Source organism: Petaurus breviceps, unplaced genomic scaffold (genome assembly GCF_028583685.1).
Source record: "Petaurus breviceps papuanus isolate PSGF00001 unplaced genomic scaffold, PetGlider_PUasm1.0 174, whole genome shotgun sequence".
Taxonomy (NCBI): domain Eukaryota; kingdom Metazoa; phylum Chordata; class Mammalia; order Diprotodontia; family Petauridae; genus Petaurus; species Petaurus breviceps.
In genome coordinates this window covers 63,387,306-63,410,578 of record NW_027185761.1, presented here as the reverse complement: position 1 = coordinate 63,410,578, position 23,273 = coordinate 63,387,306, and the positions used below count along the sequence as shown (strand labels likewise).

At 49.4% G+C, this 23,273-nt stretch overlaps 1 protein-coding gene across 1 annotated transcript in view; it reads left to right on the top strand.

Annotated features, from left to right (window-relative positions):
• Positions 1–23,273, top strand: part of SCN5A (sodium voltage-gated channel alpha subunit 5) — a 182,307-nt gene that overhangs the window by 46,408 nt on the left and 112,626 nt on the right. Inside the window, exons 3-5 of the mRNA XM_069084320.1 lie at positions 1,306–1,424; positions 15,570–15,659; positions 19,161–19,289. Coding sequence (XP_068940421.1) covers positions 1,306–1,424; positions 15,570–15,659; positions 19,161–19,289 — 338 coding nt within the window. The remainder of the gene's footprint in view (positions 1–1,305; positions 1,425–15,569; positions 15,660–19,160; positions 19,290–23,273) is intronic.

The following is a 23,273-nucleotide window of genomic DNA, read 5'->3' as shown; positions in this document are numbered from 1 at the left end:
GAGAGAGAGAGAGAGAGAGAGAGAGAGAGAGAGAGAGAGAGAGAGAGCACACGTGTGGGGTTGTAGAAAGAGTGCTAAATCTGAAGCCAAAGCATTGGGGTCGAGCTCTCAGCTGTCACTTGTGTGGCTTTCGACAAGTCCTAGACCTCTCTCTGGGTTTCAGTTTCCTCATCTGTAAATTAAGAGATTTAGACTTAATGTCACCTTTGAGATGCATAAGAATGTTGAGATGGATGGACCTGGGTGCAAATCCCGCTTTAGCCACAATACATTTGTGCGGTCTGTGTGTCTGTTGTGGTTAGCCACAAACCTCCACTGAGCAGCAGTCTTGGGGAGGGCATTGGTGTCAGTGACTATAGTCATTACTGGGTATGCAGGTGGGTCAGCGTGCCTGGGTTCTTGAGTGTGTATGTGTGTGGGGGGGGTGTGGGTGTGCATGAGTATACCCATTTTGGTGCGTGATTACAGGCCAGTTCATGCTGACTCTGTCTGTGACAAATGTCTGAGCTGTGGTGACTTTGGCCCTTTGGAGGGACAGGAGGGGTCTGACCGTCTTTGCCTAACAGTTGCATATCATTTGGGTGTGATTTGCATGTGCCTGGGGAGGTGGGGACCATCTTTTTGTGGCCATGTTTCAGATTAGAGCTAGTTTTCACCCTGGGGTTGTTTCTCCCTCTGCATCTGCATCGTCTGCACTTTCCTTCTCACCTACCCCTACTCAGCTAGGCAGAGCCATCTGGGAAGGCAGAAAAGGAATGAGAATCTGAGGTCCATAGTGGTCCCCAGTTTAGAGGACACCCTGAGCTCAGCTCCAGCTCTGAGGCAGTGCCTTGGGATTGGACTTGGCTGTTTAGGGAGAAGGAGGCAGTGTGGCACATTAGAAAGAGCATTGGCTTGAGAAGCAGAGAACCTTGGTTCCAAGCCTGTCTCTGATGCACATTACCTGTGTGACCTGATGCAAGTCACTGATCATTCCTGGGCCTCAGTTTCCTCCTCTGTAAAATGAATGGGGTGGACTAGATGGGCTCTGTGCATCCTCTCAGCTCTTGATCTGTAATCTTTTGACCCCAGGTACAATCCAGAAAGGCAGTCCTTTCTTCTCTTTCCCTCAGTGCCTCCCACATCGTACCCCCAATGACCGCTCCATCAACCCCTCCAGCCTTCTATAACCCAGGCAGTTCTGTGACTCCTGGGCTGGCTCCCCTTTCACCTCCCCGGGACAGGGGCTCCTGCACCTCTCACTCTAAATCTGGGATCCAGGAGTAGCCAATTGTTTTGTAACCTGTTCTCTTTCTTTATCCACAGACCTTCATCGTACTGAACAAAGGGAAAACCATCTTCCGATTTAGTGCCACAAATGCCTTGTACATCCTCAGCCCCTTCCACCCCATCCGGAGAGCAGCAGTTAAAATTCTGGTTCATTCATATCCTTTTCAGTGCTGGTTGGGGGGTACTCATCTAGAACTGACCTGGGATGGGTGGGACTCTGCACATGTTGCTGCTGCTTGGTGGGGAGAGGGCTGAGGGCTGCAGTGAGAGACCGACTGGAAAACTGGGGGCCACCTGCATGCTTCTGGATAACTGAATGGGGGCCAGCTGTACTGATTCCCCAGGAGCTGTGTCTCACAAACTCATTTGAAGTTAACACAAAGCTGAGAATTGTGGGCATTACCTGGACCCATGATTTCATCAGCATAGGGAATTCTTGCTTGAGTAACTGACTTGAGTAATTCATAGCCTTAGAGAGTTGCCTAGAAAACTGAATTGAAAAGTGACTTACCAGTGGCCAAATGGATAAAATGTGTCAGAGACAGGACATGAACCCAGGACTTCCTGGCACCAAAGCCATCCCTCTTTCCACTGCCCTCTAATGCCTCATAGGTGGAGTTTAGTAATAACAAAATATAGTAGGAATAAAAAAGTAAAGTCCACTGCTTAGGTCCAAATAATCAATTGAAGGAGTGGCTAGACATCCATTTGTGTGAAACTGATACTGACTCATCAGTGGATAGCAAGGTCAGGAAAAGTCAGTGGTGTTAATTCATCAGCCAGAAAAGTAACATCATCTGTGGCTGCTAGACTCTGCCCTCCTCAGATGACATACACCTGAGCATTACACTCAGTCCTGTGTGCCACCTTTTAGGAAAGACCTTGACAGTCTGGAGGGTGTCCAAAGGAAGGCAATTAGATTGTAGGGGTCTGGAGATCAGACCATCCAAGGATAGGCTCAAAGAACTGCCTGAAGAAGTGTAGACCAGGTGGGACAGGAGAACTGTGTTGGAGTATTTAGAGGGTCTGTCATGGGAAAGGATTAGCCTTCTACTTGACCTGACCTCACAATACATGAGAGTTGCAGAAAGTCCAAATGATTCTTGGAATTTGAAGGAAAACCTTCCTGACAATTAAGTTCCACTCTCACTCCCAGTGTAGAATGAGCAGGCTAAGGTGATGTAGATCCCCCCTCCCAAGTATTCTTCAAGAAAAGCCAGGATAACCACTTGTTGGGGATATCATAACCAAAATGTTTAAGGCTAGAAGGTCATGTGGGTTGTTCTGGGACAGCAGTTAAGAAAAGGGTTAGGGATTATCAACATGGCGGTAGTTTTCCCTAGGTCATATAGGAGCGTAGATTTAGAGTTGGAGGAAACCTGAGCAACTACCAAGTCCCAAAACCCTTGTCTTACAGATGGAGAAACCGAGGCCCCGGGAAGGCTAAGTAGGCTGTAGAGTCAGGATTGAAGGTCTGGGGAACGTGATCTGTTTTTAATGCCACCCCACCTTCTTTGTGTGCCTGGCCCCGAAGTTCACCATACTTCCAACAGGCACAGATCCTAACTGCTGGGACTGAACTATTTAGCAATCTTTCTCCCTTCCCCCAACTCCTAGGCTAGTTTTCCAAATACAGTATATGTATATAGTATATGATGCCAGGACACCTCCCCCACCCATCTTTGCTCTCCATTCAAACTCGCAGGAACAGGAGGGTCCCTACCCTTTGTCAGGGGGCAGGAACCAGGGAGTTAGGGAGTGCCCAGGGTGCCTGGTGGCAAGGCAGTGACTCAGAGACAGCTGGAGGAGGAGAAGGAGGTCATCCTACCAGCTGGTGCCACAGAGGACGAGAGGCTCTTCTGTTCAACTTTCATTCACTCAGCCCCTACTAGGCCAGCCTGTCACTTAGACAAAGCTGGAGGCTGCCCTCTCCCCCTCTACACATCCCTCCCTGGGGCTATCTTTTTGTGTGACTTCTATTCTCTGTCAGGCTGCCCTCAGGCTTGTTTGTAACCTAATCTCACCTCCCTGGCAGGGGGGATGGCAGACATAGTATGGCTTTCACCTCCAGCCCCTGTACTAGCTGATCAATCTGGTGAGAACATTGGGGCCCTTTGCCTTCTCTCGGGAACTAATGTCTCTCCCCACTCCCCCAGCTGTGTGTGTGTGTGTGTGTGTGTGGTTTCTCCTCTGAGGATGGAAGATGCTCATAGCTTCTTCTGCCCCTGCAGGGGGTGAGAGGCATCACAGCAGGGAGGAAGGAAGGGAGCTCCAGCTTGGACAAGCCATTCCAAGGGCCGAACGCCCACTCCCAGACCAAAGGCATTGACATTCCATGGCTGGGTAGCACCTACCACAGAGGACTGTCACAAAGACCAAGCGAGCTCCCTTGTGTAAGTGCCTTGCTGTGAGACAGACATCAATAGTCAGGTAAAGTGTTTGGTAAACTACAGGTTAAAGTGGACATACCATAGAAATGTCAGTTACCCTCATCATTCATCATCCTGATTATTCCCTGCTGGCACCCAGCAAAAATCTCCAAGCTTGTCAGGGAGGGGAGCAGTGGAAGTACTGGGCGGCCACTGCCACTGGGTCCAAGAAGCACTTGGCAAACCTTGACCTGTTCTTATTTTTGTCAGACCTGTGATTTCCTTGATGTAGGGAACTCCCAGAGTGAATAGTCCACTCCATTCACCGAGGCAGATCAGGAACTCATTGGTAATTTACAGTTGGGGCAGCTCCCTCAGGGCCAGGAGAGAATCAGTGGCTTTGCCCAGGATCCTGTAGCAAGAAGGAAAAGGGACTTTAAGCCTCCAGATAGTGAGTTGGAAGTGGCCTTAGAGGCCATCTATTCCAGGCCCCTCATTTTACAAAGGTGGAGACTGAGGCTTAGAAATGGAAATTGACTTACTACAGGCAACATGGTACAGGGGAAAGAGCCCTGGTTTGGGTGTCAGGACCTGGGTCAGGTCCTGTCTCTTATGCTAATTATCTGTGTGACCTTGGACAAGTCACTGCACTCCTCCGGCTTCAATTTCTCCCTCTGAAAAGGAGAGGAATTGAGCTAGATGGCTCTGAGCCCAGCCCTTCATGAAGCCAATGCCAGCCCCTCTCCCCGCCCCATTCTCCTCCCCAGCCTGCCACCTCTCTGAGGGCTCTAGAAACGCCACTTACACAGCTCCTGGCTGGGGCCTTGGAGGGCGTCCCCTGCCGAGCAGCCTTGAGAGGGCCAATCCTGCTGACCTCAAGAGCCTCGGCGAGCAGCCACCCAGCTGTTTCCAACAGAAGCTGAGCTCTAGTCAAACAGCTGCAAAGAGATTGCCTTTATTGGAGTAATTAGCCAGCGTGTTCTCCCTCAGCTTCTACCAATATTGACAAATCAGTTTAATATTCATTGTGTCCCCAGAATTATCAGGCTGAGAAGTTTTCCTAGTGACTCTCTATGGCTGGCGCTTTCTCTGTTTACCTGGGCATTACCAGACCTTCAGGACACTGAGGAGGTGAGCTGGTTGTGGGAGCCAGCAGACCTAGGAGGAACTTCAGCCTGGGCAGCTCATAATTCAGACCAAGCCAAGGAGGTGATGGAGGGGAGCGGACCCCAATTCAAATCCTGCTTCTGTTACTTACCAAGTCCCGCTGAGTCCCAAGGCCTCAGTTTCCTCATTTGTCACTTGAGGGGGGGTGGACTCCAGCCTTCATCCTGATTGATGTTTCTGCTTTCCTGTTTCCTGTTGTCCACAAGGCCTTTTTTTCCAGCCACTGGGAAGTGATGGGCTTAGAAACATCTTTCTCGACTGCTCCTGGGACCTGTGTTCTTAAGATTGGGGCCTGGCCATCACAAGGACAAACAGCATGAAATGGGCCCTGGAATTGATTCAGTAATTCACAGTGAGAAAACCACACCTGCAGTAATTAAGACAAATTCAGTTGAGTGGAAAGGGAAATTAATTTGTCTAATGGTTCCATAGATGGGTGTTATCAACCAGGGGCAGCTCTGGCCTCTCCCGCTGAGTTTCTCCTTCTTGCACTAAAGGAGGGCCTGGGCCTGGAGCATCAAAGACTCAGGGCTGCAAAGGGCCTTAGAGGTCCTCCGATCCAACCTCCCCCTCCCCAGTTTACAAATGAGGAAACTGAGGCCAAGAGGTGAACCAGTTCGCCCAAGGTTGCATAGCTAGCAAGCCAAAAAGCCAGGATTTGAATCCTTGCCTGGTTCTGTTTCGGCCTTCTCAGTTTCAGAGCCCTGGAACAAAGCCCCATTGACATGCCCTGGTTACAGCTCTAGATTAAAAGCAATGCAGCAACCTTTTAATCCTTCCAAGGGCAGTGGTTACTGTCACATTGTGGAGAACATCCTTGAATGGAGATCCTAGTGTTTATAAAACGCTGTAAAGTTACAAAATGTTTCACTTGCCTATTTGTGCCTGATCAATCCATCAGACCAGCAGTAAACATTTATTAAGCACCTACTGTGTGCCAGGCCCTGTGCTGAGTGTTGTCTACATCTCACAACAACCCCACAAGCTAGACGTTTTCTTTCCATCAGACCTGTGATATCATCCACCTAGGGGAATCCGAGTGAAGACGCTGAACTGAGTATACAGCTAAGGGATGCACTGGGCCTGGAGTCAGGAAGACCTGAGTTCAAATCCAACAGCAGATACTAGCTGTGGGCCTCAGTTTCTTCATCTGTAAAATGGGGGTAAACCTAGCTCCTCCCTGCCCAGGGTTGTCATGAGGACAAAAGGGGGTCATATTTGTGAAGCTCTCAGCACAGTGCCTGGTGCACTGTTAGGTTCTTAATAAATGCTCATTCCTTCTCCCTTCCTGATGCAGTTGGAACCAGCTTAGCATTTATCGGTTTTGTGAATTGTTGGGGTACAGAGTCTAAGGGAGTTTCTCAGAGTTAACAAGTATCTAAGACAGGATTTGAACTCCACTCTTTCTGAGTCTAGGACCAGGTCTCTTCCCACTTGGCTATCTCTGGATGAGGTAGATGCCACAGAAATTATTATCCCCGTTTTAGAGATGAGAACACAGAAGTTCACAAAGCAAGAAAATGTCAAGGGTGGGATCTGAATTCAGGCCTTTGTTACTTATTGCATTTCTATCTGGTATATACTTATATGTACATATTGTCTCTGTCAATAGAGCTTAAGTTGCTCGAAAGCACAGACCATTTCATTTTTGTCTATATCCCTAACAAATAGTAAGTACTTGATAAGAACTTATTGACTAATTAGCTAACTGATTGATTATGGACTCCAGGTCTAGCATTCTCTGAGAGAAGGTACAGTGAAGAGGTCTTGGATTGTGAGTCAGAGGACCTAGGTTCTGCAGTGTGACCTTAAGCATTTTATTAAGCATTTCTGTGCCTTGGTTCCTATTTGTAAAATGAAGTGGTTAGACTGGAAGGCTCTCTACTCTAAGGTCCCTTCCAGGGCCAGACCTATGATCTTATCACCTCTCAGGGGTCATGGTGTTATTGTCATGGAAGCTATAGAGGGTCCCACTGATGGGGGCTTCTCTCCTGGAAGGGAGTGTCAGCCTGGAATTGAGTCACAGCTAATAATAGTCACAGTGGACATTCACATAGCATTTAGAGGCTTCGAGAGCCCTCTCCAACCACCCATTATCTCCTGTGGGCCTCACAGCAACCCTGGGAAGTTCGGAAGTTCGGGTTGATGTCTCCATTGTGCAGATGGGGAAAGCAAGGCTTGTTAGCTGGGGAAGGAACTTGCTTGGTTCTCTATTCCTCCCCTAGCTGCCTCCAAGGGAGCAGCCTCATACTAAGCCATCCTTCTCCCTCCCAACTAGGGCCCCTTGGAGCTCTCTCTTCCAGGTTTCTAACCAACCCAGGGCTGCTTAGGGTATACATAGCCCCCCTGGGAACCCAGCTTCAGTCTGTACCTGCCACAGAATTCCTGCTGAGCTCCTGCCTGGGTCCTCCGACGTTAGGAGAGGCAGGCAGAGATGGGAGGGGTCTAGGACCCCGGGCCTGCAGCTCATTTTGGTGGTCCCCCAACCCCCAGGGAAGCCTCTGGGGCCTCATGGCACCAGCAGAGGCCACAGATGCTGGAGGCCCTGCCTAGCCAGCCAGCCACTTGCTGCCCTGTTTTTGCTGGGGACCAGTGTCTCCGGAACTGTGGCCTCGAGTGCTTTAAAGGCTGAGCTCCACAGAAGAAAACCTCACTAGCCTCGAGCAGCCCCATCTACTTTGGATGGTCTCTAGTCTGGCCTGGCCAGCCCCCCGGGATTGGCTTTGAGGGGGTTTAGGAGCCTGCCCACCAGGCTTTGCCCTTCCTAGGTGCCGTTAAACAAGGTCTAGGAGCATACAGTTGGCCAAGGAAGAAGGGAGAGGAACACGCCAAGGAACAGAGAGCAGGCACCCTGCTCTCCAGGTGCTTGTGAGGTAATTAGAGACAGAAAACCTGTCTGTGTGGAGCAATTAGCCGGAATTTACTATTCGGGGTTTGCCTGCCTTACAGTCAGCACAGTACTGGAAATGAGGTGTAAAATGAGGCTTCTGTACCTTGAGCCCTGTTTTACCATTTACTTCTATGAGGATTTCAGGGATGTGCCCCTCAAGGGACAGAGGGAGGGCCCAAAAACCCTGGTAACCCAAATAGGAAGAAAGTTCTGTGTCCTTTAACGTCCTGCTTTTGTCAGGAGGTATCTGGGCTACACAGACAGGGTCAGTCCAAGGGCAGTGGAGAGGACCTGGAGTTGGAGGACCCTGGACTGAAGCCCGGCCCTGCCTGTCAGCGTGACTGTGGCCAAGTCACTTCCCCTCTTTCCTCTGGGCCTCTTTCCTCAGCTGCAAGAGGTCCTTAGATAAGGACCACCATTCTGTGCCAGATGCTGTCATTAAAAATATAAGCAGCTGCTCATCCCTTCCTTGAGAAGCATTTTCTCTCTGACGCTGGCGCCTGTCTGGGGCCCTGATCTAGCAGAACTTCCCATCATACGACCCCAGATCTGAGGCTGGAAGGAGCCTAGAAGCCTAGACTTGGAGGCACCTTCAAGCTCAACGTTCACAAGCAAGGAGGCCGAGGACCAGGGAGGGTTAAGGATTTACTGTGTGCCAGGCACTGGGCTGCATGTTAGGAATACAAAAAGAAGCAAAGACAGTCCTGCCCTCAAGGAGCTCAGAATTTAATGGGGGAAACAAGCCGCAAACAAATAGGTACCAACAAAATATGAACAGTCTTGCCAAACACAATGTAGGTAGTAAATATCAGAGCAGGGATTTGAACTCAGGACTTCTGATTCCAAAGCCACTATCTTAAGAGAGTGTGGTAGAGGGGCGGCTAAGTTGCTCAGTGGGTAGAGCACTGGTCCTGGAGTCAGGAGGACATGAGTTCGGATCTGGCCTCAGACACTTAACACAAAAACTAGCCGTGTGACCTTGGGCAAGTTACTTAACCCCAATTGCCCTCCAAAAAGCAAAAAAAAAGAGAGTGTGGTAGAAGATGTGGCCCCTTCTTGGTTCTCATTCCAATTTTAAAAGCCCCCTGTCCCGCCAAGGGGGACGACTGATGTCAGTGAAGAAGGGCCTAAATGTTCAGGGACAGCAACTCATCCTCGTATGATTGTGAGTCATGGAAGAACAGAAATGAAGGGTCATTCCAAGGGCAGTGGAGAGGCCCATGGCAGGCAGGAGCAGGTTGCCACCTTGTACATACAAGAAATTAGGAAGGTGTGGCTTAAAAGATGTCAACAGAGAGATGTCAGGTTCAGTAGGAGATGAGCTGGGCCTAGGTCCAAAGGAAGGGGGGAGACATGGACAGCCCGTGTATCACCTGTTATCCCCAGGGTGTCTGAAGGGCCCAAGGAAGGCCCCCAGGACATTGGGTGGCCTCTCAAGGTGAGCTTCTGGAAGGGCACAGCCAAGGAACAGGATGTACCAGCACAGACAGGGGCTGATCTGCATAATAAAGTCACAGTATGTGAGAGTTAGCACAAAATACTTGAAAATACCATACATAATATATGTGTATATGGGTATATATGCACGTATGTGCACGCGCGCACACACACACACACACACACACACACACACACACACACACACCGTGTTTTCCCACAGGCCTTTGGTCTGAACTGACCAATGACTAGCTTGGCCATGGGAACCAGGCAGACCAGCCAGGCTCACTATGTGCATCCTGGCTCTCGGAAGGTGCTCCATTAGTCGCCCGGCGCTTCTCGGTCACCTGCCACGAGCACATGGGACATGAAGAAGGTGGTGGAATTCATAGTCTAATTGGGGAAGCGAAGGTGTGGGTAAGGGTAGAATCCAATGCTATGCAACAAGAGGGAATGGCACCCCCAGGCTAGGGGGCTTATTGACCCTCCCCCTTTTTCAAATGGAGGAATCAAGGCTCCTGGGAATGAAGTGAGTCAGCCAAGATCACCCAGATAGAAAGAGGCTGGCTGAGACTTGAACCCAGTCCTCTGACTTGAGCCCCAGAGCCTTCCACACACGAAAGCAATGGTGAAACACAAGCAGTGAGGTTTCAGGCCAGAGAATCATCTCCAGGAGAGAGGTGGGCTGGTGGAGATGGATTTGACCACCCTGGGAGACAAGTGCTGCTCCCATCTTATAGATGAGGAAATTGAGGCAGTTAAGTGATACCCTGGGTCACATAGCTGGTAAGTGTCTCAGGCAGGATCTGAACTCGGGTCTTCCTGCCTCCAGCATCTTTACTCACTGTGCCATCTAGGGGAGCCATGGAAAGTTTTTGAGCTGGGGGCAGGGATGATGGGATGGGAACTCTGCATTAGGAGAATGGGCAGTGGTGCCCAGGATGGAATGGAAGAGAGACTGAGGACAGAAAGGCTGTGTGGGAGGTCATTGGATCCCACAAGAAAAGATCAAGGACCTGGCTTTTTTGGTGGGGAGCATCTGAGGACAGGCACCCGGCCCACCCAAGACAGCAGACCACTGACTGCAGAGCCAGGCAGAGAAACGGCGACACCCTGTCCCTATCAAGAGCCCTGGGAAATGGGGACTAGCAGAGAGAGGAGGAGCCGAGGGGGGCAGGCTGGGAGAGAAGAGCCTGGAGGCCAGGGGGCAGCCCCTCCTCAACCAGGATCCCCTGCCTGACACCATATGAGGGCATCAGCTGGGCCAGGAGCTGGCCCAGGGCCAGTGGGGCCATCAGGGACACGTCCAGGGTGTTGATCTTGGCAATGGCCCCTTCTCCCCTCAGCCCCCTACGGCAGCAGAAGCTGATGCTGTACCAGCTGCCAGGCATCGCTGCTCCTCCAGAGGGGCCCTTATCTCCCCCAGTGTGGGGCCCAGAGCCTCGGTCATGGGAACACGGGCCTGGAGAAACGGCTGCCTATCAGTGCGATACAGCCAGGAGTGTCTCTCAGCTCCGTTTTCGTTTTCTGTCAGCAGGATCCCTGGCTCAAGGAGATGAGGGGGGTGGGGAGCTCTAGTGCCAGCCTGGCCCAGGATCGAGGGCTAATTGTCTCTGCCCAAGCCACCCCTTGTCCTGGGCTTACAGAAGGCCCAAATGGAGGTGACTTTGGAGCCCTGACCTTGGAGTATGAGCTTCCAAGTCCTGGCTGGTAAAATTAAAGCTAACAGTTCTTTTGACTTAGCAAGCATTTATTAAGCCCCTACTATGTACCAGGCACTGGGGCATACAGAGACAAAGCTGAAAGGTCCCTAGCCTTCAGGAGTTTACCGAGGCTGGGGTTTCAGTAAGCACGCCCATTGTTGCAGGTGTTCAGCTGTCTGACTCTCCGTGACCCCATCTGGGGTTTTCTTGGCAGAGATACTGGAATGGTCCTTCTCCAGGTCATTTTACAGATGAGGAAACTGAGGCTCAAAGGGATTAAGTGTCTTGCCCAGTCATTGTATGGCAGTCACGTTTTAGAGGCAAGACTTGAACCCAGGCCAGCCCTCTCTCCACTCCCCCAGGCTACCTCACACACAATAGGTACTATATTTAGTAAATGCTTGTGGGATTTAAATGAGGACCCCTGCTCTGACACACGAAGAATGCTGCAACAAGCCAAGTAAGCCAAGTGAAGCCTGTAAGCCCTTGGATGGCAGCAAGACACAGACAAAGGGTGGAAAACTGGGGAGGGGTCACAGCGTGCTCCAGTGGAGGGAGTAGCCCATGCCTTTAATCAAAGGTGTCCACAGAAACTTAGAAGCAACTATCTGGACTACTTTGCGTATGCACACTTTATAAATTGTCAAAGCCTGTGTGAACACCGTAACCACTGCACTGCATGGAGTTTTACCACTTATGAAATTCCTTCTCATATAACGTTTAGCAGCAGATTTGTTAGATTAGCAGGCAGAAGTCCCTCTAGCTTTTTGACTTCGTTGAAGAGTCAGAGAATCCGGGTTCAAATCACACTTCTGACATCTACTATCTGTGTGGTCTGGAGAGAGATGTTTGATCTCCCTGGGCCCAGTTTCCCCATTTATATGGTAAGAAAGTTGAGTTAGATGGTCTCTGAAATCCCTTCTGCCTCTAAATGTAAGGACCCTAAGAGCTTCTCTGAGCCCCAGTTTCCCCACTTGTAAAAAGAGAGGGTCAGAGTAGACCACCTTGGAGGTCTCTGCCAACTCTGGAGCCTATAAATGTATGAGCTTGGTTTTGGTGCGGCTGCTGCCTTCACCAAGGCAGAGAACCCTCTGTATGTTGGTAGACAGTCTAATGAGTGGATAGAGTGGAAAAAGGGAGGGAGGGAAAGAAGGGAGAAAGGAAGGAAGGAAGGAAGGAAGGAAGGAAGGAAGGAAGGAAGGAAGGAAGGAAGGAAGGAAGGAAGGAAGGAAGGAAGGAAGGAAGGAAGGAAGGAGGGAAGGAAGGAAGGCTGTTCTTGTTCAGCTCGCTCAGGCCTGGCAGAACTTGGGCGCCCCTAGAATACCCCTCACAAGCCCTGCGTTGCCAAGGTCTCCACCATGCTAAGGCATCAGAAGAGCACTTTAGTGATCATTTAAGGGGGACCATCCCTGTGACTTCATTAGCATAGGGAACTCCCAGGTGAGGGAATTCTCTCCACCAATGCAGATCTTTACCTCTCCTGCATCTTAGAGGCTTAAAGATTTGCATAGAGTGGGTCCAAATACTGAATTGGGAAATACTGGACAAGATAAAACATAAATCACAGTACATTTAAAAACTGCATGGGACTCGAGTTTGATGCCACTGCCCTAGAGTAGATGTTGAGTGATTTGCCCAGGGCACAACCAGCAGGTATTGGAGGCAGGACACATTTAAGACTCATTTTATTGTGGAGAAAACTGAGGGTCAGTGTGGTGGAGGGGCTTGATCCCTGGAATACAGGTCTTCACTGAGTTCTTGACACTATGTGATATCGTCTTGTTAAAAGTCTTGGTCCTCGGGGCCAATGTTTGGGGCTCTTTCTTCCAGGTGAGGAGAATCAAGCAGCACCTTTGGAGTAGACGGGGGAGTGGACATCGTGGATGGCAGAGGCATGGCACACGAAGGGCCCCCTCCTTGGCACACTGTGGCCTTGTGACTCACCCACACCTTCCTACAGGTGTGATGAAGGAAGGCTCACTCCTGTCATTAACCAGTGATTCCGGGTCCACCTGGGATTAGGTCACAAACACAAATGGCCCCGAGGGCAGGGGCATGAGTGGAGAACGTTCCAGAGGCTCTCTATGGATGTGTTCCCTGGGAAGATTACTGGAGGCTTTGGTTGCTTTTGAATTTACATCCAACCTGGTATGAATCTTTTTAAAAATAAATTCCTCAGGCCCTGGAGAGAAGGTAATCTGTGGTCTGCCTTATCGAAATCAATCTGGTGTTTTCTCCAAGTTGGGCATTTATAGCCCTAATCCAGAATTTGATTGAATAGTAGCAAGCAGCAGCAACAGCAAAAATCCCGGCCTCTGGTTTTCCTCTGATTTCTGAGCCTGCTCTCTCCGGCAGCAGGAGCCCGAGGGCTGGGTCAGGTAATGGAAAATGTTAGGGTTCTGGCTTTGGAGGGAGAAGGCCCTTGGAGTACAATTACTGGCTCTGGTGCTGGCCGCTGGGAATAGCTCGTTTTGTGGGCTGGTGCATGTTGGGTTAACCTGACTGTACGAAGGCAGCAGGGCCCCTCAGAGACTGGGCCAGCCTTGGCAGTATGCTTCCCGGAGGCTTGCACCGCTGATGAGCACTCACGCCCTCGAACATTGCAAACTGGTCCAGAATGGCTCCATTCATGGATGCAGGGACCCTCAGGACCATTAGGTCATTTGGGAGGTGTTTGTTTACAGGCTAAGGAGGACTCAGCATGCCCCTCCCATCCATACTGGCATTCTGAACCCAGGGCCGGCATTTTGAAAAATTAAGCTGAATCTTCCACCTTCTGGACTGGTCCTGTTGTGGCCTCTAATAGTGGGAAAGAGTGCTACGTCTGTACTCGGGGAGATGTGGGTGCAAATCTATGAGCTGTGTGATCACAGGCAAAGCAATCAACCTCTCTAAGCTTCAGTCTCTTCATCTGTAAAATCGGAACAATGACCCCCAGCCTGCCTAACCTCTTAGATGTGAGATGATGCATCTGAAGCAGTCTCTGCAGGCTTTAAAGCAGCATGTAAACATCTACTTTTAATAATTATTTAAGACAGAACATTGGTGGTACTGAGGCAAAAGCACAGGATTTAGAACTGGAAGAGGGTCTTGGCTGATCTAGTCCAGGCTCCTCATTTTATAGAGGAGGAAAACAAGGCCCAGGCCCCACAGGAAATAGAAGAATCAGGATCTGAACCTAGGTCTGCAGTTTGCTAATCCTGGAGTGAGCCTGGAGTCAGAAAGACCTGAATTCAATCTGGCCTCATACACTAGCTGTGTGACCTTAGAAAAGTCAACTATCTTCTGTCTGCCTTGGTTTTCTCAAATGTAAAATGAGGGTCATAATAGCACCTGACTCAAAAGGTTGTTGTGTGGGATCAGATGATTTAATATTTGTAAAGCACTGACTTATAGGCTAAGCACCAGCTTGTCTCCTTCGTTCCCCTCCCCTGTCTTAAGTCTGAATAGTCCCTGGGTCTGAGGAGGGCCTTCCTGAGGGGTTTTTGGGTGCCCCAGAAATCCTTTGCTTGTTGAATGATCACCTCCCCCCCAGATTATGGAGAGCCAAGGACCCTGACTCCATCAGTCACTCATACTGAATGACATGTCCTCCTTGACCCAAGGCTCTTCAGAGCTTCCCCAGCCAAATCTTAGAATTCTAGAATCCAGGGCTGATGGGTCCTAGCCCCTGCCTCTGAATTGAAGGAGAGGGTCCCAGTGCCTCCTCCCACTGCTTTCTAGAGAAAGGGAGGTCTTATTGATACCAGACCCACAGGTCAAGTCTTAAAGACTCCAGGATTCATCTGGAACATCCTATTGCAGATTTGAGCGTTCCATTTTTGTCCATATGACTTGCGCATAGTAGGCATTTAATAAGTGCTTACTGATTGATTGGGTCTCTGATCTCATTCATCAGAGGCCCTTGGAGCCATAAGCACTTCCCTTACAGAGTGTCCCAAAGGCCCTGCAGGCACCTTTGGAGAGGGGAAGGGGAGGATTCACTGGCAGTTTGAAGTAGACCCCTGCCTCATTTGGAAAGCAGGATGTGAAAGATTCTTGGAAGGACTTTTTCATCCCTCCACCTTGCTGGTGTCTGGACTTAATGGTAAAATGGAAGAAAAGGACAACATGGAGAGGTGGGGAGCGGGTATGAAATGGGACATACCTTTCATTTTCAAACATTCTTACTCTCACTATTGCTATTTATATGTTCTTTATTCTAATGGAGGATTCATGAGGAGGGAGGTGTCTCTGGGGTTTTGGGGTTAAGGGAAATTGTGATATAAAAACAAAAGGCAGAAAAGAAGAAAAATAGGCTGGATGACCTTGCTTTTATCCTTCCATAGCAAATCCTGTTTCCCAGAGTACTCAGAGTCCTCAAGCTGGGGCCTTAAAAATGTCTGTGTCCTTTGCAAGTAAATCCCCAAGACCTTCCTTTCCCTGCCCCCCCCCACACACACACTCCAGGGTTGCACTGATGTGATTCTGGGCCTGGGGATGGGGACGGACGGTCTGTTCAGCTAATGGAATCATTGCTCCAATTTTTCCTGGTTACTGTATTTTGATATGCCAGCTGATCATTAATTTACAATAATCTTCCATGGAATGATAATAGCCCAGCAGTCAATGGGATAAGCTAAGCCTGCAAGGGCTAAGTGATGTTGGCTGGGATACAAGGTGGGGGGGGTCTTGGAGGGAGTTGTGGTGGGGCTCAGTTTCCCATAACTGCTTTCCTTAACTTCCATGCCCTACTCTGTTCAGTATGTTTATAATGTGTACCATTTTAACCAACTGCGTGTTCATGGCCCAGCACGAACCCCCGCCTTGGACCAAGTATGTTGAGTAAGTATCTCTCTCCAGTTTCTCTCTCCACTGAGAGCCTCCTTTTAATACCCCTTCCCTTCCTACTGCCTTGACCTGGGTGTCCTCAGCATCTGGAAAGACCCATTACAATCACTGAATATGGGGTAAAACTGAGGCCCAGAGACCTGCATTCACTTTCTGAAGGTCACACAGCCATTTAGAGGCAGAGGTGGGGACTGAACCCCCTCATTCTGACTGCTGGGCTGACACCTTTCTGGCTTTAGAATAGAAGCTCCCTGAGGACAGGAACTGCCTTGCTTGCCTATGCTGTTGCCCCTCAGTCTTAAGGCAGTGCCTGGTGTATAATGCTAAGTGTTCTTTCCGTCATTCATTCACTCCTTCATCAGGTGCAAGGCGGCCCTTTGCTGGGTGCCTCTGCCCCACCCTTCTAAGGATGCTGCTGTGTTCCACTCTTTCCCTCCTTCCATTCAAACTACTCTCTAGGGCCCTGGAAGGTTGGATAGCTCCCCATAACTTCCCTGCCTTTAGTCCCAGCTGTGGAAAAGAGGAGCCACTGAACTGAACCCAAAGGGCCTCCCTTTCCCCAACCTGTCATTTTGAGGAAAAGCTCCCCCACCATATTTAAGTTCCTAATTTAAATGATCTCTCCATGAGTATCCGGAGTCTTTGGCATCCTTTGAGGGAAGTCAGCCTTCAGTGATAACTGGCCTTCTGGGTAAGCTTCTCTCTCTCCCAATGCCCTGAGTAGGAAAGATTAGAGATATGATATTCTAGAGTCAGTGGACTTGAGTTCAAATATCACCTCTGAAGCTTACTGACTATGTGACCTTGCACAAATCCCTTAACCTCCTTGGGCCTCAGTTTCCCCATATGCAAAATGAGGAGTCTGGATTAAATGTCCCTGGGACCCCTTCCAACTCTGACTCCTCTTATGTAAAGGTGCTCAAGTCTCTTCTGAAAGCCGAGCTCATAAATCAGGACCCTGGCAGAACAGTTTCTGGATATCCCACCACATAGCAGGGAATGGTTGCTTCTTGGCCCCCTTTGGGGAAGAGATTGCTCTGGGACACAGACTGAGGTTTACCCTCATAGACCCTGGAGAGCACACGTGCATTCCTGGGGGGTATTTGGGGCATTATTTTCTTCTTTGGGTTATCTGCCCCACCTACCTCCCCAGCCTCCCTCAGGTAACTGAAAGATGACAGGCTCTTGAATCAATGGCTTTCCAATGGGAAGAGTTGGACTCAAGGCCTTCTGGCAGCTCAGGGCAGCCTGCGGCCACGTCCTCACAAATAACTTCATTCCGTGTTCACTGCGTTCCAGGCACCATGCAAAGAAAGGCAAATTCACCATTCCCCAGTTCTCAAGGGGTGCACCTTCTAATGGGAGAGAGAACATTCAAAGAGTGGGTACATCCCAGATCTAGGCAGAGCCATAGGTGAGAGGAGAGCAAAAGCTGCTTCGGTAGCCAAGGAAGCCCCATGAGTTGTGGTGAGCCTGGAGGGCTCACCGACTTCCACTGCTCCCCACCCCGGTGCCACTTTGAAGGACTAATAGGCAGAGAGTGAAACATCAGGTGCACCATAGATTTAAAGCTGGAAGGAGTCTTGGAGACCTTCCAGTCCAATTCCCTCCTTTCAAAGAGAGGGAAACTAAGGTCCAGAGAGAAGTGACTGTCTGGGTCCCCTAAGCATAGGGTGTAAAAGGAGGATTTGGACCCAGACTCTCTAAATCCAGATATGGGCCCAGCCTTGCTGTGTCCTATTCAGAGCACTGTCCTGGCTTTGGAAGAGCCTCTCATCATGAAGGGGGAGGAGAACCGTTTTGTTTTGGGAGGCATATTAACCCTTGTAGGCCCTGCAACCTATAGACCCAAGAGGTTTGAGCAGCCAAAGGGAGAAGACGCATGTTCACCTTTTTCTGTTCTGTAATAATTGTTCCCTGTGTAGAATTCAATTCCATGAGCATTTAGTAAGTGTTTTTTGTGTGCAAGACACATCTAGAAGATGTGTGCGAATAGAAAGAGGAAAGATAATACAATATGGGCCCTGCCTTCAGGGAGCTTATTACAACCTACATGTGGAATAAATTGGTTCTATACAAGGTGGAGAGTGGTCAGGTAATGTAGGGGTCTAGACAAAGTTCCTAAAGAAATCCAAGGAGAGTAAGAGCACTTTCAGCTGGGAAGTGGGGGGTGGGAAGCAGAGAAGGCTTCTTGGAGGAGGGCACTGAAGGAAGCAAAGGATTGCCGTGGGGAGAGATGGAGGAGGAACCCATTCCAGTCATGAAGGGTGGCCTGTGCCAACATAGGAGACGCTCAGATGGAATGAGTGCACGAAGACACACAGGATAAAAAAGTCTGGAAGAAGCAGGTGGAGCCTGTTTGTGGATGGCCTCCAATGCTGGGACCCGTGTCTGGGAGCATGTGTATTCAGGTGTATATGGATGCATCTATATGTGTGTCTATAAATGTACACACGTGTATATTTTATATGGGGTGCTCTGGAGGGAATCAGAAAGGATTTCATTAGAAGGGGGTATTTGAGCCAAGCTTTGAAAGAAACTAGGGATTCTTAGAGGTTTAGATGAGGAGGGAGGGCATCTTAGGCATGGGAGACATCCTGGGCAACACATGGAGAGAGGAGATGCCATATTTAAAATGCCATGTGTAAGGACCAGCAAGAATTCCAGCTCAGCTGAATATGAGTATGAGGGGAGGAATGGATGATTAGTCCAAAGTCAGAAGGAGCCAGCTTCCAACATCAAAGAGAAGAGTTTGGATTTGGTCCTAGAGAGGGAGGGTGGCTGGTAGACCTAAGAAAGACACCAGTGTCTTTAAGGTTCACAAGCCTTCTAGGTATGTGCTCTAGAAAAGCCCATTCCTTGGTGCAAGAATAATGCTGGCTGCATCCAATTATTGATCAGTCAAATTATTATGATGGTGCCTGGCATGGTTCTTGGCACACAGTAGGGAGATGATCAATAATCAATTCAATGAACACAAGTGAGTTGAATTTTCACATAATCTGAAATAAAGAGACCCCTGTGGGATGCTATGGATTTGGCTCATTGCCAAATGCTGACATCAAAGTAGGAACTGGTCTGCTAGCTCCCATAAGCCATGTTACTGCATTCCTTCCCCACTCTTCTAGCATTCCCAGCTGAAAGGCTGAGGGTTTCCTCTGAGAGCCCAGTAAACAGGCAGGGCCTGAGTGTTCCTGAGCCCCCATTAGTGTTTTTGTGCCTCACCTGACAGCAAGACTAGCTCATTGACTACTGAAACTGTTGATGAGAGAAACAAAGAGCTTAAGCAATTATCTGTAGATTACTCCTCCCTCAACAAACCCTAGTTCAGCTGTTGAGGAAAAGCCTGGTCTAATTGGGCCATCTGATGCTCCTTGTGCATGCTGAGGAGTGACCTAAGGAAGCCATGGCTCCCCGCTTACCCCAGCAAATGTTCCAAAGGTACACTTCCCCCATTTCCCATGTATGCTATACCCTTTTCCCCTTCTCTTCCAGGTACACTTTCACTGCCATTTATACCTTTGAGTCATTGGTAAAAATATTGGCAAGAGGATTTTGTCTAAATGCATTCACCTTTCTCCGAGACCCATGGAACTGGCTAGATTTCAGTGTGATTGTCATGGCGTAAGTACCCTCAACTCTTGCCCTTTGTCTGAGGTCAAACAGGAAGCCCTCCACATTACTGTCTCCTAGACTCCCATGAGGGGCCATAAGCCCATCTGCCATTCTGATAGGACCTCTATCCCCAGAAACCTGGTATGCAGCCTTAGAATGAGCCATTCACCCATCCTGAGCACCAAGGCATGCTCCTGACCTCATCAGTGGACAAGGTGGCCTCACAAGAGCATCATGGGGCAGGAAACACAGGCTGAGCAGAGGAGAATTCTGTAGATCATAGCTGCCATGTGTTCCTGAAGACATGAAATCAGGTTATAAGCCAAGAAACAAAACGGAAATCCCTGCGAGAAACACATGCCCACGTACCTTATGCCAGCCGCACCCAGAATTACAATAATAACTAGAGTTTATATAGCGCTTTAAGGTTTGCGAAACACTTAACATAAATTATACCCGCTCGATCAGTCCTTTCTATGGGGATGTCTTTGAGTTTTCCAAAGTATCCGCCATCTTGGTTGGCATCTGCGGGGGAAGCAGGACCCAGTAGTGCAGGGCTTCCAGCTCCCGTGCAGAGTCTTCCCAAAGGTCTCCCTCTCCAGGCCACCCATCGCTGCTTTTTCTGCTATTTCCAGGGCTAGGGCACAGAGCACAGAGCAGCACCAACAGTAATTATTATTCAGAGTACTGATGCACAGAATGATTGTGACGCCTACAAATAATAACTGTAGGCCCATTTCTAGACTGCTTTGGAGTCTGCAAAGTTCTTTGCCAAAGGACCTTGCCCCGGCTTCAGCTCCATCCCACAAAGGAAGTGCCACAGATATTGTCACCCCCAGTTTCCAGATGAGGAAACTGAGTTCCAGAGAGATTAAGCAATTTGCGATTGGAGCTACCAAAAGCCCAAAGCAGGACTTCTTGACTTCCGGCATTCTATACACCATGCCCATTCTCAGAGGGGACTTTTGCTCTGGGACAGGAGGGAGTGATTCATTAAAACACAGAAATGTAGAACTGAATCAACTCGCATTTACTGAACCCTGCTGTGTGCCAGACACACTGAGGCCATAAGGACCTTATGACCTGTACATTATCTCAGCTGAGCCTGGCAGGGCCTCTGGGAGGGGTGGGTGCTCTCAACAACTGAGGCCCAGAGGGAACAAGGATTTGCCGGTAGTCACTCACCTAATAAGTGGTAGACTCCACACTCAAACCCTCAATGGCAGGCTCTGAGTGCTTGCCTCCTGCCTGGGCCCTGGCCACCAACAGCTCCAGCCTACCGCTGGGAGATCTTGAGAAGGGGGCTTCTCTTGACTTGTCAAGAGTCTGCCTTTTCACCCTTATCTACCCATTCACCCCCCCAGACACATGGAACTTTTAACCAGGACACTGTCCCTGATCCCCGTACCCCTTGAGAGAGAGAGACAGAGAGGCTCAGAACGATTATTACATGGTCACTATTTCTGTCAAAGGATCTACCATGAATGAGTAGCTTAGCCTGTCTGAGCCTCAATTTCCTCATATGTAAAATGGTGATAATATTACTTGGCTCACAGTCACAAAGCTAATAAGTGCTCAAAGTAGAATTTGAACCTGGGTCTTCCTGACTCCTAGTCTGTCCCACCACCACTCTGACTGTTGTGATCCATGAGGAGAACATCCTCAGCATTTTGTAGGCATCTTCCCCCACCTCCACACCACCAGTCTCAGGGCTCACCTCTCCCAGAACCTCCTCCTTGATTCCTCTAGCCCTAGGCTGGCAGAATGGAGAGTGGACAGTGCTTTGCACATGGAATGGGGGATTTGGGTGCAAATGCTACCTCTTCTGCTTGTTTCCTTTGTGACTTTGGGCAGATCGCTGCCCATCTCTTGGTTACCTCAGTTTTCTCCTTTGTCCCATTAAGGGGTGGGACTAGACAGCTTCTCTGTTTTCTTTTCCTTCCTTCCTTCTTTCCCTCCTTTCTTCCTTTCCTGCTTTCCTCCTTCCTTCTCTCCTTCCTTCCCTCCATCCTTCCTTCCTTCTCTTTTCCTTCCTTCCCTCTTTCCTTCCCTCCTTCCTTCCTTCCCTCCTCCTTTCCCTCCCTCTGTATCTTCCCCCTCCTCCCTTCTCTCCCTCCTTCCTTCCTTTCATCCCTTCTTCTTTTCTTTCCTCAACCTCTAATTTCATTAGTACAAGTAGCTCCTCAATGTGAACACCCTTTGCTGATGAAGATCCAGCACCTGTGCACACCTGTCAATCATGTACCCTCTCTGAACCTTAGTCTCTTCCTCATAAGTTATTGCACAAGGTCTTCCAAGACCACTTCCAACCCTAAGCTTCTGTTGTTCTACACTGGCTTGGTGACTTCTAAGGTCCCTTTCTAGAGTGAAAATTCAGCAATTCTGTTAAATGAATTGAATGAAATTAATTTCATTAAACCCTAATTAGTAATGATTGCTGTGTCAGCTCTGGTCAAGGGGGAAGACAGGAGGAGACAGCTGACCCTTTACCCCAAGGAATTTTTAGGACAGTTGGGAGAAGGTGGTGTCTATGAGAACCACACTCCCCATACACACAAACATACACAAACATAATAGACAAATGCATACATGCACACACATACACAGACATAAAAACACGCACAAATCCATACAGCATAATACAAACATGCACACACAGATAGAATGTGTACACACATAATACACAACCAAACACGCACATGCATCACACAACACATAAGCTTATATGGCACCATACAAACATGCAAATCCACCATACACACACACAAATACACAGGCACACACAAATACAGCATGTACACATGTCACAAATACAGGCACACACAAACATGTGCATGTGCACACACATACAAACTTATACCATGCAGAACAAATATTCACGATGCACATAGGCACACACAAACGTGTAGACACAACATGCACACACATATGCAAAACCACCGATCCACAACTGCACCTGCACCCACATGCATGCCCAAACATACAGGAACACACATGCACATGCACACACAAAACCACAGACCCACAACCACACCTGCATACACATGCATGCCCAAACATGCAGGAACACATATGCACACGCACCCTCCCAGGAGCCAGGAGATTTGAAGGCCAGACCCACCATCAGCTGGCCCTTTGGTTCCCCAGTCCTGGTGACCATCACAGTTCAGAGACACCTCTGTTCTTTGGGTTCTAAATATCATCCAGAAAGATCCTGTCTGACGCGGCCACCCTCCCTTTGCCTCTTTGCATCCCCAGCTTAATACAGCATCTGGCACACGTAGTAAACACTTAAGTGCTTGTAGACTGACTAATTGACAGACAAGGAAGCCACAGCCAGACGTCTTACAGCAAGCTAGTGGAGGCTGGGGGGTGAGAATCGCGGGATCATTGGCGCTGCCCACTGCTCCACATGCCCCAGCAATGGTTCCCCAAATCCTCTGCTCCCAGACCAGAATCAGGAACCAACTGAGAAGAGCGTGGCAAACTACAAAGGTTTGCCATGGTTCTTTCTCCTGTGCCCCACAATGCTCAGCTCCTTCTTGGGAGACTGGTGGGAGTTCAGGGAGCTAGGACTGGGCCCTCCTGCTCCTCATCCTGCTGCTGGCTTTCTCCCAGGGAGGAGAAGGAAGCCCCTGCCCCACTCAAAGAAGACCTGAGGCATGCAGAATGGGTGGGAGAGAAAGGAATAGAGAGACAGACAAACAGAGAGACAGACAGAAAGACAAGAGAAAGAGAGGGAGGGAGAAGAGACAGAGAGACAGAGAGAAAAGGAGGAGGAGGAGAGGACAGGGGGGAGAGAGACAGAGAGGAGAGAGAGAGACAGAGAGAAAAGGAGGAAGAGGAGAGGACAGAGAGGGGGAGAGAGAGAGGAAGGAGAGAGATAGAGAGAGAAAGACAGACAGACAGAGAAAAGGAGGAGGAAGAGAGGACAGAGGGGAGGAGAGACAGAGAGAGACAGAGACAGAGAAAAGGAGGAGAGGACAGAGGGGG